The 14334-nt window shown below is 40.8% G+C and overlaps 1 protein-coding gene across 1 annotated transcript in view; it reads left to right on the top strand.

Annotated features, from left to right (window-relative positions):
* ppfia2 (PTPRF interacting protein alpha 2) overlaps window positions 1-14334 on the top strand; it is a 647479-nt gene that overhangs the window by 105765 nt on the left and 527380 nt on the right. The window contains exon 3 of the mRNA XM_041215777.1: window positions 7695-7712. Coding sequence (XP_041071711.1) covers window positions 7695-7712 — 18 coding nt within the window. The remainder of the gene's footprint in view (window positions 1-7694; window positions 7713-14334) is intronic.

Raw genomic sequence — 14334 nt, 5'->3', positions numbered from 1 at the left:
TGGCCCGATGCCTGCGATCAGCTTCCGACTGCGATTTCACACTGGCTGGTCAATTAACGGCCAGCCAGCATGAAACTCGCACTGAAAGGCTCAGCGCTACCGGGGTGAGAGGGTTGAGAGGAGGGTGAGCGCTGAAGTCAGCGCGGGCACAGGGAAGCGCAAAATGAAAGCTTCTTGAAGACAGAGAGCTGCCTCAGGGAGCTGAAGAATTTTAAACCCTTAAATAAAGATTTTAAAATCCCTGAAAAAATTTCCACCCATATGAATCACTCACCTAAACATGTTGATAAAATTTCCGCCCAAACATTTAAAAAAAAATAATATTGGAAATCTCATCCCGCCCCTTGGATGAGGTTTCCTCAAAAATCCAAAGGCCACCTGGCTGATTCGCCCGCTTGCCACCCATATTGTTGGATGGGCAACGAAAATAGCGGTTAATTAATTGATTAATGGCCTTAACAGGCCTCTTAATTGTCGGTGGGTGCGTTGCCGACTCTCGTGTGTGCCCGTCGACCGAAATATTGTGCGAATGCGCGACGACATTGGGACGCTCGCCTGACGTCATTGTGCACTATTTCATGCTTGGGTGTGTCGTGCGTGCACTTGCATGCCGAGCGGAAAATCCTGTCCCAAAAAAATTTCAGGGCCATCGTGATTTGTCCCATAGAACTTCTTCCTTGCAGTATGGTTTATTTCCTACAATGGCATGTATAACATCATTTGTGCAAGTTATAACAACTTACTTACTATATCCTCATCAATACTTCTTTGTGTAGTTTTGTGTTAGTACTGTGTTCTATCTATAAATCCTCAAAGTGGAAGGAAAATCTGTGAGAGTATTTGTTATGGCTGCTTCCTTGCTCCCAGCAAGGAAATGAGTGTACTCCAGGTCACATTACCTATGATTCTTTTTGTTTGGAGGGAAAATCAATGTTGATGCAATCGTGGTGGGTTCCCTTTGGGTGCTACTCCTGAGCATGAGCACAGGATAATTGTCCCATTTATTCAAATTGTTTTTCTTTTATGGAAGAAAATGATTCTCACACCTTAATTTATTTGATTTTTTTGAATTGGTAATCTGTGTTTCATAATAGTATCTCAAACCTTGCTAGGCCACTGTCGTTATAAGTTGCAGTAAGCAGGAATGGTTACTTAACAAGTAGTTGGGGCAGGAAAAAGGAAACATGAGGCAGCATTTTCCCAACCTGTAAAAGAAAAGTTCAAGGGTGAGTCAGATGGGAAAGTCCCAGAAATTGACCTCAGGCCAGGATCCTGAATTGATCTTACTTGGAAAAACTCAGCAGGTCTGACAGCATCTGCAGAGAGGAATACAGTTAACTGTATCCCTCTCCGCAGATGCTGTCAGACCTGCTAAGTTTTTCCAGGTATTTTTGTTTTTGTTTCAGATTTCCAGTATCCGCAGTTTTTTGCTTTTATCCTGAATTGATCTTGCTCTCTTCTGGCTTTCCCAGGGTGGCTTTGAATGCAAGTGGGGAACCCCTCTGGATCTTTTGAGTAAGTAATTAATAGTTGGTGTGGCCGTTAAGAAGCCAATTATGAAGTGCTTTAGCCCTGGATCCTGGATTTCCCAGCTTTGGAACCTGTTTCTCAACCTGTCAGCAATTCACCAGAGTAACAGATGCAAGTTACAATGAGAAGAGCTTTTTCATTGGAACTGAAAAGCTATGAAGGTTTTGATCAGCTATATTGAAGAGCTCCAGCCATGGCCATTGAGAGATTGTTATTCAAAGCATTTTCTCTCTCAGAGAGTGCTTTCAGTGCTTGAAAGATGATTACCAACTCGTCTGTAGTGGCACTACCTTGCTGCCAACCTTCAGCACAGCTTGGCACAACTTATGCAGCTCTGTCCTCCACCTCTTGTGTGAGTCAAGAGCAGAGGCCACACCACTGCCAACTGCTCCAGCAGCAGCAGGAGCAACATCAGCAGCAGTACTTGCTGCCTTCTCCGCAGCTGCATACTCCTCCACAGGGCAGATGGGATGGACATCGAGATTCACCTGAAAGGGAGACAAGACCACCAACACAGGTCCTACAGGCATAGAACATTTCTGTCAAATGTCTGAGCATTAGGGTCTCAGAAGCATCAAGTCCCCACAGCAGGTCACTGCTGACATCAGCAGCTTCCTGGAACAAGACTTCCTTCCCAGTGGACCAGGTAGGCAAGCATTACATTGGCCAACAAGATGTCTATCACTGGACAGCCAATCTCACCTTGCCCTGACCCCCTTCCTGGGTCTCTGCCTCTCACCAAACTGTGCACAAGGATAGAAAGCAGAGAGGTGTAAGCGCTCATAAGTGCTTGTGTGCAGAGGAGGGAAAGACATCATTTGTGGAGGATGACTGCGAGGCTTAGGTGAAAGAGGGCAATAGGATGAGGGTGAGTGTCATGTAGGCTACTTTGATGGGTACGTGAATTAGCCACAGGGAGAAGAATGAGTGGAACTGAAAGGTGTGTTCACCTATGGAATGCAATGTAAGAGAATGTGGGCATAAGAATGTGGGCTTGGCACCTGAAAGTGTTATGCTACTCCTAGATCCTCTTTGTGCTGTGTCTCCAGGTGGGAAGGGAGCACACTGTTTCTGCTGACTTCCTCGACCACTTCCATCCATGCCTGCTTAGCTGGAGGGCTGGTCTTCTTCCTTCCGACCATAGGAAAGATCACCTCATTACAGTTGCTCAAACCCCTCAGCAGCACCTCCAGATAAAAATGAGAGGTGGTAGCCAGAAAAGTCCAAGTGCTGGTGAGTTTCTCTGACACTTGCTGTGATCCCTTTAATTAAAAATCCTTCCTTAGACCAAATGGTCACAAATCCCGTTCTCCATCCCTAATTGGTTGATGGGCCCAGAGTTGGGATGTCGTTTGGGTTGCTCTGATAAAGAGCAACTGTCAGGTTCCAATCCACCAAATGGGTGGTAAGATTCTGCCCATGATTTTAAATCAGGTTTAGGACCCTTTACACTGCTTAAGCCTCGGAAACATGTTAAAGGATGAAATGCAGATCTCTCTGCTTGTAATGTGTTTCCTATGATTGGAGGGCTATAGCCATAAGACCATAAAACGTAGGGGCAGAAGTAGGCCATTTTGCCCATTGAGTCTGCTCCGTTATTCAATGAGAACATGGCTGATCTGATATCCTCAACTCCACTTTCCTGCCTTTTCCCTATGACTCTTGAGTCCCTTACTGATTAAAAATCTGTTTATCTTAGCCTTGAATATACTTAATGACCCAGCCTCTACAGCCCTCTGTGGTAAAGAATTCCACAAATTCGCTACCCTCTGAGAGAAGAAATTCTTCCTCACCTGTGTCTTAAATAGGTGACCCCACACTCTGAGATTATGCCCTCTGGTCCTAGATACTCCCACAAGGGGAAAAAGCCTTTCAGCATCTACCCTGTCAAGTCCCCTAAGAATCTTATATGTTTCAATAAGGTCACCTCTCATTCTTCTAAACTCCAATGAGTACAGCCCAACCTACTCAAGCTTGTCCCATAAGAAAATCCCTCCATACCCGGGATCAACCTAGTGAGTCTTCTCTGGACTGCCTCCAAGGCCAGTATATCTTTCCTTAGATAAGGGGACCAAAACTGTTCACAGTACTCTAGGTGTGGTTTACTAGTGCCTTGTATATTTTTAGCAAGACTTCCTTATTTTTTTGTACAATCCCTTTGAAATAAAGGCCAACATACCATTTGTCTTCAGAGCTCCTTCAGGGCCCTCAGAACAAGCAAAGGTAATCTTGCTGATGTTTAGCATGGAGTTGTTCTTGGATGATTTAGGACAATCCTAGAATTGACATCACCAGAGCAGGGAGCATGATGTACTTGAGGCTCTCAGGTCACTAGAAAAAAAAAATCAAACCCACAGCTGGATTAGCGAAGTATTCAACATGTACATGTGTTAACTTCTGCAAATAGCAGATTAAAAAACATTAAAACAGCATTACTATAAACACATCATGCTGGACTGATTTTTTTTCCCATTAACGTAAGTACAATTACATTCTTCGAATCACGTTTCAAAACTGCAACTTTTGCAATTTGGTTAACAGGGGCAACATTTTCCCCCCTTAAGGGGGGGTTGTGTGCGGAAGCAGGTGCAAGCAGGCTGGTTCTCTATCGGTGCTCCTGGTTAGGGGTGCACTGCCATTTTACATGGGCGGGCCAGTTAAGGCCCACCCAGCGTGACGTGTGCCGGGAAGCGCTATGCGCTCCCTGGGTGGGTGAGGGGGGGGGGGATTTCCCTGAGCCAGGAGTGCGCTCTTTCGCGCATGCACGCAGAAGAGCATACAGATCTCCCTGAGGCAAAGTGCTGCAAAGAGCAAGGCAAACTGACGCAAAGGGCCAATCATCTGGCAGCCTTGCAGAACAATACTGTCAATGATTCGCAAAGTGCTGCCTCAGGGAGATCAGTGTTACTTTTAAAAAGACAATAAACAATGAGCAAAATTTTATTGACATGTCCCCACATGTGACACTATCACCTGAGCTGGGACATGTCAATTACTTTTATTAAAAATGTAACACAAATTTTAAATCCCTCATAAAACCTCATCCCGCCTGTGGATGAGGTTTCATGTTTTTTCTGAAGGCCGCCTGGGCTCTTCGCCTGCCCGCTAGCCTTAAGATTGGACGGGCAGCTCCTTTAACTGTTTTAATTACTTTTCAATAGGCCTTAATAGGCCTTTGACAGTTTGGCAGGCGCGCAGCCAAGTCGGCTGTGCGCCTGCCGAACTGAAAATTTAAATGATGCGCGGTGACGTCGGGACACCTGCCCGACGTCACCGCGTGTCATTTTACGCGTTGGTGAGCGGGCCCCACCCCCACTTGCCAAAGGGAGAATTCTGCCCCAGGTGAATTTTCTGTTTGGTATGGGTGCAAAACAACTGATAATTGGCAGATTACTAGGTCGTCAGAAGGGGTCCCCTGTCTTACAGTGTACATTTTCTGTGTGAACACTGATACAACGTTATTGGTTAGATGAGTTCTGATGCTGAGCATAATCACTAGGCTGTGATGGAAGCAGGTGATTATTCTTGGGAGCAGATGGGTAGGTCCACTAAAGTGTCCGCATGAGCTCTATTCACAGATGATCCCAGTAATTTCATCAGGTTCTTTTTTTACATTGAGTTTTCAATTCCAGCGACTGTTATAGAAGGTGCAAGGAATGATTATCTTTGGATCAAACCCACAGTTGTGGGAACATGCTGTTAACATTAGTTGCTGCCACAGAAAGCCATAGTCGAGAAAAAGCAAATCTCATTTGCACTGTAGCTACCCATCATACAAGATAGAATTTAGCAGTGAGCTGAGCTTTATGTATATCTTTACACTTGTGCCTACTTGTGGATTATATTACCATTGTTTCCAATAATGATTTTTTCTGACATGAGCACGGGGACTGACTCTGTTAAGGTTCATCCACCTAATGGAACACGATTTTACACCTTTCAGGTAAGTGCAATCATAAAGTTTTGAAATGTTGCAACTTTAATTAATCATCTCTACAGGAATAGTTAATACAATAGAAAATTAATAAAATGATATCGCATGTACTTCTCCAGAGTGCTATCTGTCTTAATTCAGTACTGTATTATTTATTTATTATAGAATGAGGCTTTTTCATTAGTATGAAATAAATGATTTAGCTTTATTCTTATTCAGATTGAAAGATCTATATTTTTGAAGGAATAAATCTTGCATGAAAATTCATGTATACCAGTGGTAGAGAAATTCCTCAATACAGATACGGTAATGTAAATCATTAACATTTAAACAGACATTTTCTTAGTATCCATAAATTAAATAGTGCACCTTTAGAAATTGCATTTGACTTTGCAGAATAATTCCACTGCAACACTTCTGTCCATTTTGAGAATTTTGCTTCATGTGTTATTGTTGGATGGTAAGATTGCCAGAAATATTTTGGCTGCTATAATGTTTAGAGAAAATGCAATAGAATCTTGTATGAAGCTATAGGGTCTGCTACTTAATTTCTCAGAACTTGTGTGTTTTCTTTAAATGAAACACGTCTTGAGTGTAGTTCTTACAGCTTTTAGGAAATGTTTGTTTTGTGGAGAATTGTTCATTTTGAACATATGATTTATTCATTTAGCTACCTTTGCTAAACTGCATGTATGACTACAACTATTCTGAGCTTTGAACCATAGAGCATTTGATCAAAACAATTACATTTAAACTTTGCTCTATGAGGAGGTAATGCCAAAGTCACATATGCAAGCTAGATTGAAAACACTTTGACGTTTTAGGGAATTTTCCTATTCTGCATCGAGATAATCTTAATAGTTTATGATACGCTACCATTTTAAATAATGGCATTTAATACTTAATACATTAATTTAAAATCTAAGCAGTTGGACTGCTAGTTCATGTCTGGTTATTTATTTAAAAAATGATATTTGATTAAGGAGACTATGTTAATGTTTCGTATTGAATTGCGGTAAAATATATTCTCAGATTGTAAAGAGTGCTGCATCTTGTAAATTTAATATACAGAGGTCAACATGAAATGAAGGTTTTGAAAATTTTGGCATGACACCTGAGGGATAATTCCTGCACCAGCAACTAATGGTTAGCTGTAACGTGACAGATCCAAATCACCTTGATACATTGAATCGTTCACGCAAATAGACTAGATTTAGTTTTGTTTATTGTTTGTTCTTCTCTCAGCCTGTTTGTAGCTAATTTTGACTGTCTACAGCTGAAACAACTGTCGTATCATAATGAAATGATACTTTAAAACAAAGTAATTATAGTCAATATATGGAAAATTGTGGATAAAACTGTTTTTTCAGTAAAAACATGAAAAAAAAGGTTGGTATTTATATACTAGCGGCATTTTAAAAAGTACATGCTTCTCAGAAATGCATGCATTTTCAAATTAAAATTATATTCTTTCTCTTCTTCGGGTCTTCCATTTTGCTATAGACCATTCCACGCTTGAGTGAATGGGCAGATTGCATGTTATAAAATTTTTCTTGATATCTCTGTAGCTGACCGCTAGAAGGACATGAAATAAATATTCTTTTAACAGATATTGCTTCTTTCTTTGTGTGGAACTCTTGCCTCTGCTTGATACTTCCAATTAATCTAACACCAGCTGTAGGACTACTAAAGACCATTGTCAAGGACAAAATTAATTTTCACTTGGAGAAGTATGGGTTAATAAGGACGGCCAGTGCTGATTTGTTAAACGCAAATTATATCTGATGAAACTAATTGGGTCTTTGAAAAAATAATAGAGGATTGAGGAAGAAAGTGCATTTGATAAAGCAACATATTATTCAGACTTATTCAGAAAAGAGAAGGACATGGCATAAAATGGACAGTAATTGAATAATGGTTAGGAGGCAGAGAGTAGTGGTGAATGGATGTTTTCCTGACTACAGAGAAGTGTGAGAAGTATATAATGGGGTCCCTCAGGTGTCGGTATGAACTTGGAACTTGTAAATGATATAAAACTTGGCATGCAGTAAATAATGAGCAGGATAGTAGCAGGATATAGACTGGTGAAATGACCAGACACATGACAGATGCAATTTAATACGTGAAGTGACGCATTTTAAGAGGAGCATCATGGAGAGGTAATATAATCTTAAAGATATAATTATAAGAGCAGAGGTACTTGGGGGTGCGTATTCATATTGATTGATAGAGCATGTATGGAGGAATTGTTTCCTCTGGCAAGTGATAATTGGCAAAAGAATTGAGGGGCAATTAGGACACAGAAGGTTGTTAAAATCTGTAATACATTATCTGAAAGGGTGGTGAGAGCAGATTACACAGGAATTTTCAAAAGGCAATTGAACATGTATTTGCAGATGACTAACTTGCATGATAATGGGGGAAAACTGAGGTCTGAGACTAAATTGGACAGATTTTCCAAGAACCAGCATTGACGCGACGGGCTTGAATGGTATTCTTCTGTGACCTAAAAACAGAAAATGCTGAAAGAACCCTGCAGGTCTGACAGCATCTGTGGAGAGAGAAATGGAGTTAACGTTTCAAATCTGCAGGACTATTCTCCAGTGGTGATAAGACATAGAAATGTGGTGGATTTTATATTGTTGAAGAGGGGTTGGAGCAGGTGGAGTAAAATGGAAGGTCAAGGATAGGTGGAAGCTCAGGAGAGATTTGACAAAGATGTCATGGATACAAGACAAAGGAAGCATTAATGGTAGTGTTAAAGACTAAAGAAAGTGCAAATAGTGACATAAAGGTCAGATAGCAGAATGTGTTAATAGCAGAACAAGGGTCATCCATCATATTTTTATCTCTTCAGTTCTGAAGAAGAGTCATATGGACTCGAAATGTTAACTCTGTATCTCTCTCCATAGATGTTGCCAGACCTGCTGAGCTTTTCCAGCATTTTCGGTTTATATTTTAGATTCCCAGCATCCACAGTATTGTGCGTTTATCCTTCTGTGACCTCCTGTGCTATAAGATTCTATGATTTTATGACTCCCTGTAGCAATTTAGCCATGTGAAGTGAATTTGGACCCACATTTTCTGGGCAGTATATGGGTGCAAAGAGGTCCAATTTAAGGGGCCAACCTCTTGCATTCGGACAAAGTTGGAAGCACATCCAATCGGTTTATGCAGTGTAGAAGAATCTCTGGCAACTGCCTGAAAATGGCATTAGATCCCTTAAATATGCTAACAAAGGACCTAAAGTCTGTTTTAGAATCAAAATGAGAAATTGCTTTGCAAGATTCCACTTTGTTTTTGTCCACTTGCTATCCTATCAAAACAATGCTGCTATAAAAGTGACAGTGCTGAACCTGATCAGGAAGGTAGACAATCACATAGGAGAGTAATTCTGCAGCACTTTTGGCTGGGAGTCATTTCCATTACCTTGATGTTCCAGCATATGAGCACCTAAAGATACTTTGTGAAACTTGCTGAAAATTTAGAAGAATGAGAGGTGATCTTATGGAAACATACAATTCTGAGGGGGGCTTGACAGTGTGGATGCTGAGAGGTTGTTTCCTTCATGAGGGAGTCTAGAACTAGTTGGCCCAGTTTCACAATAAGAGGTCTCCCATTTAAGATGGAGATGAGGAGGAATTTCTTCTCATTAGTCTTTGGAATTCTGTCCCACAGAGAGCAGTGGAGGCTGGCTGATTGTGTATTATTTAATGTTATTTCAGGCTGAGTTGGATGGAATTTTGATCTACAAGGGTTATGGGAGATAGGCAGGCAAGTGGAGTTAAGACCACAATTAGATGAGCCAGATCTTATTGAATGGCAGAGCATGCTCAATGGATCGAATGGCCTACTTGTCCTCTTATTTCTTATCCTAGGATTGGATTTATCTTTTTTTTGAGCAGGACGTATCTTGGGTAGATGCCAGTGTTGTAGCTGTACTGGAACAGTGTGGCTAGGGGTGTGGATAGTTTTGGAGCATAAGTCTTCACTACTACAACCGGGATGTTGTCAGGGCCCATAGTCTTTGTAGTATCCAGTGCCTTTAGCCATTTCTTGATATCATGTGGAGTGAATTGAATTAACGAAAGATTGGCATTTGTGATGCTGAGAACCATAGGAGGACGCTGAGATGGACCGTTCACCTGGTACATCTTGTCAAAGATGATTGTATATGCTTCAGGCTTGTCTTTTGCACTAAGTGCTGGGCTTCCCCATCATTGAGCATGGGGATATTTATGGAGCCTTCTCCTCCAGTTAGTTATTTAATTGTCCACCACCTTTCATGACTGGATTTGGTAGGACTCCCAAGCTTTGATCTGATCTTTTGGTTGTGAGTTTTCTTAGCTCTGTCTATTACATGCTGCTGCTTCTGCTGTTTGGCATGCAAGTAGTCTTGTATTGTAGCTTTAACATTTTTAGGATGCCTGATGCTAATCCTGGCATTCTCTCCTGAACTTTTCATTGAACCAGGATTGATCCCTTGGATGGATGATAATAGTAGAGTGAGGTATATGCCAGGCGATGAGGTTAAAGATCATGGTTGAATACAATTCTGCTGCTGCTGATGGCCCATACTGCCTCATGGGTGCCTAGTTTTGAGCTGCTACATCTTTTCTGAATCTGTCCCATTTAGCACGGTGGACATCCCAAAGTGCTTAATAGCTAATGAAGCACTTTTGAAGTGTACTCACTGTTGTAATGCTGGAAATGCAGCAGTCAATTTGTACACAGCAAACTCCCAGCAATCTGTTAAAGACAGGATGATCTGTTTGAGTGATAAATATCAGCCAAGACACTGGGGATATTTCTCTTGCTCTTCAAAATAGAAGCATGTGATCTTTTACACCCATCTGAGAGAGCAGATAGGGCCTTGGTTTACCATATCATCTGAAAGACAACACTTACACTGACAGTGTTACAACCCCTCAATACTACACTGGAGTGTCAGCCTAGTTTTTTTTGTGTCACCTCTGGAGTGGGACTTGAACCTATTACCTTCTCACCCAGGTTTGAAGCTTATCTAAATTGAAAAGCTTTACAAATGAATATTGGCAACTTGAGCAAGGTGACATAGGGTAAATGGCATTTGTAGAATAAGCAGTACCTTTCACAGAGACCAAGAGGAAAGCGTTCGAGAATAAAAAAGATTTGCCAAACACTTTATTTATTTAATTTTCTAATTGAGTATCAGTCTTTGTTATAACTGACAGTTAAATTCATAAATAAAAATATTGCTAAGTACTGCCTCATTGATAAGCCCTGATGCACTTGGATAATTTAGTAACGGATGTTAATCAATAAAATACTTAATTGGGCTATTGATAAGACTGAATACAAAAACACTACACTGTGATAACATCTGATGAATATACTTAAAAATTACATTCTTACAACATTTTAAAAGATCTCTGTAATATGGCTATACTTATTAAAATAATGTATGTAGGGAATCAGATAAAATGGTTTGACTGACAGCAAATGAGAACAATGAACTGTCAGCTATTAAATACATCAAACGGAAACAGATGGTGGGCACCACTGGAATTGCAAGTGAGCAACTAATAAAATTAATTTTGTTCAATGTTTCTCATAGGAGTTGTGATTTCATCTTCAGTCAAGTTGAAATCTTAAATAGCATGTACTAAATTAAAGATACTGGTGTGTTACCCCATGAGACTATCCGTTATTTGAAAAATAAGTTATAAGTTAATTAGCAAGGATGTATACGTCAAACTGTAAAATGTTGCAATATTGTCATAATTTATTGATTGTAATTGATTTGAGATAATTAGCGTGCAATATGTAATAAGCAGATGCCATCTTATGACACAAATATAGCATCAATTACTTCATTACAACAGACCTAGACTTCTAATGTTTAGCTTTCTTATTTAATATTTTTGAAGCATTAATAAGCTATTACACATTTAAAATATTACAAATTACAATGTACATTCATTTTGACTTGAGCAAATGGCTAATTATTGTCTAAAGTGAACTAGCTATTAATACTCCTTGTGTGATTGATTTAGAAATGCTTTTATTTTCAACATGTAATTTTTTTATATATTCTTGAGATTTGGGCAATACTGGCACTGAGAACTAACCAGAAAAGTGGGTTTGGAGTCATGTGTAGGCCATATTTGGTAATGGGTGGCTAATTACTTCCCTAAAGGATATTCATGAACAGTCCAACTGCTTTTTGTGGACAACCCAGAAGTGGCCACATTTCACGACTTGCTGTGGTCAGATTTGAACTCACAATCTCAGGGCTTCCTAATTCACTGTTGAAATTACTAGACTACACCATTATTTTTACTAAATGATTTATTAATGCTCATGAATGCTGATAATCTTCTTCACAATGTAAAGTCTAGATATATGTATTTGTTGTTATTAATTAGCAGAGCAACAGTCCCTTAGTTTGACAAATTGAAACAAAATGATGCTGACACAGTAAGATTCACTGGTTGAATAGGGAAAATTGCCACTGTACACAGATTCACTGGATTATATGACATTGAAAGGACATTGGGATGTTCATTAGGGCACCAGACAAATCCTCAACACCTTCACTTTAACTTCTTGCCAAGGATTACTTAGCCTCAAAAATCAAATGTTTTAACTCCAGTTTCCTTCCATACCCATTAGACTTACAGCCCAAAACCCTCAAGTCAAAGTCAAAACTTGGAAGATTACTATGTGGTCTGGGTATTCTGTCAACTATTCGTATGTGGGTTGAGATCTCTTGGGTCTTTAGTTTATTTCCAGCAAGGTTGTCCCTTCAAATGTCCTTCAAACGTCCTAAGGTTACAAGCTCCCAGTTCAACATAGGCATCTCTGGCTTCTTAAGTGTAGCCACCTCAGTTCAGAACTCTCCTGGTACTACTATTCTTTAACTATGGAGTTTTAGTCTAAAACTTTCTGTCTCTGTCTCTTCAGCTTCGCTATACCAGAAATTCAACTCATTGTAGAATCCTTCAGTTACAAAGAGTCTTTAACTTGTTTTAGGCAACACCCAGAATTTACTAAATTCTGCTGAAAGAGATATTTCTTCACACCAGCTGGTTGTATACTCTCAAACTAACTGCTTTAACTGAGAATCACCTCTAGGAACATACTCACCCCTATTATTAACTTGGTGATCCTTTTTTCCCTATTGTTTATATCCCAGAAAACCTAGTCCCATAATTATTTCTGAAACCCAACTGTTTTTTTCACTAGAAATCAGGTCCTAGTTCTTAAAGGAACCAGCACCTCACATAAAATATAGGCCGTAATTTTTCGGATGGAGGGGTTTCCCTTCTCGCCTTCCTCTCCGAATCCGAGTGCCCCGCAGCCATTTCACATTTCAATGAACGTAATTTCACTGCAGGCAGTAGGCCCCTCGCTTGGGAGGATGTTCCGCCCAAACTTATTGGTCGGCAGTTCTCCAGTCCTTGCAGCTTCAATAGCTGCAGGGGACTGAGGAGGAACTTCAGGAAGGCACCTGAGCTTAAGTCCTGAGACTGGGGGGCAAGATAAGTTTAAGGGGTCCCAGGGTCGGGAGGGTAGGGAAGGCCTGGTTGGGGTGGGGAGCAAAGAGGGCAATCTGGCTGTCGGGGAGAAGCTGGGGATGCTGGGGTTGGAGGGGGGAGGTTTGTGTTGGGAGGTCCAGCAGCCACCGGGCTTTAAGGAGGTTCCCAAAGTCAGAAGAGGGCTTCTGATGGAAGCGCCCCCCATCCCTGCCCAAGATCTCAGCCTATTCATTTAGGGTCCCCCCATTCCAGGTAATTCCTCCTTCCAACCTAAATATTGAAGCTGTGTGGGAAATGGCCCTTAAGTGGCCAATAATTGGCCATTTAATGGCCTCAACTGGGGCAAGGGCAGGCATCCCATGCAAGGCCTTGCCTGCCCCAGCATAAAATCGCTGTGAGGTCAGGCTGAGTGGGAACCCAGAGGGAATCCCGTTCTTTCAATTTCACGCTCATTCTCCCACCCCCTGACTAAAAACCCACCAGCTGGGTAGCGTGACATTCAGGCCATAGTTTTTTATTTCCCCCAAAAGCACATAGCCAGCATATTAGTCTTGTGCCTAGGATTAATGATACCTAATTGCCACTTGAATGTTCCATCAACCAGTTGAGTTTATATTAGCATTTATACTACCAAACTCACATCAGTTACTGAGTGAAATAATTATCTTGACAATTAACAAAAAGGTCAGACAACAAACTGATATGTTTACAACTATGTAGCAACCTAAGAATCATAGTCGCCAAATTTTTAAACAACGGATGTGCAAGTAACTGGTAGATAAAACTTATTGATTAAACAAATAAAAGTCCCATTTGCACTTAGTTTAGTTATGCCATGGTAATAATAGCAGAATTATCCAACATAATATAAAAGCAAAATACAGCAGATGCTGGAAATCTGAAACAAAAACAGAAAATGCTGGAAAAACTCAACAGGTCTAGCAGCACCTGTGCAGAGAGAAACAAAGCCAACATTTTGAGTCTGCATGACGCTTCTTCAGGCTAAAGAGAAGTGGAAATGTGATGAAATTTATGCTGTTTAAGGGGGGTGGAGCAGGTGAAGCTGGACAGAAGGCCAGTGATAGGTGGGAATAAAGGAGAGATTGACAAAGATGTCATGAACAAAGGACAAAGGGAGTGTTAATAGTAGTGGTAAGGGCTAAAAGAAGTGCTGATAGTGGCGTAAAAGTAAGAAAGCAGAATGTGATAACAGCAGAACAAGGGTAAGCATTGTGTGAAAGAACAAAATTGAGTAACAGATGGCCCTTTTGGGGACGGGACTGGGTGGGGGGGAAGGGGTGGTGGTGGGTAAAAAAAGAATAGAAAATGGGATAGAAGGGGGGATTAAAA

The sequence above is a fragment of the Carcharodon carcharias genome, chromosome 21, assembly GCF_017639515.1.
Source record: "Carcharodon carcharias isolate sCarCar2 chromosome 21, sCarCar2.pri, whole genome shotgun sequence".
Taxonomy (NCBI): domain Eukaryota; kingdom Metazoa; phylum Chordata; class Chondrichthyes; order Lamniformes; family Lamnidae; genus Carcharodon; species Carcharodon carcharias.
This window is presented reverse-complemented; position numbering and strand designations above follow the sequence as displayed.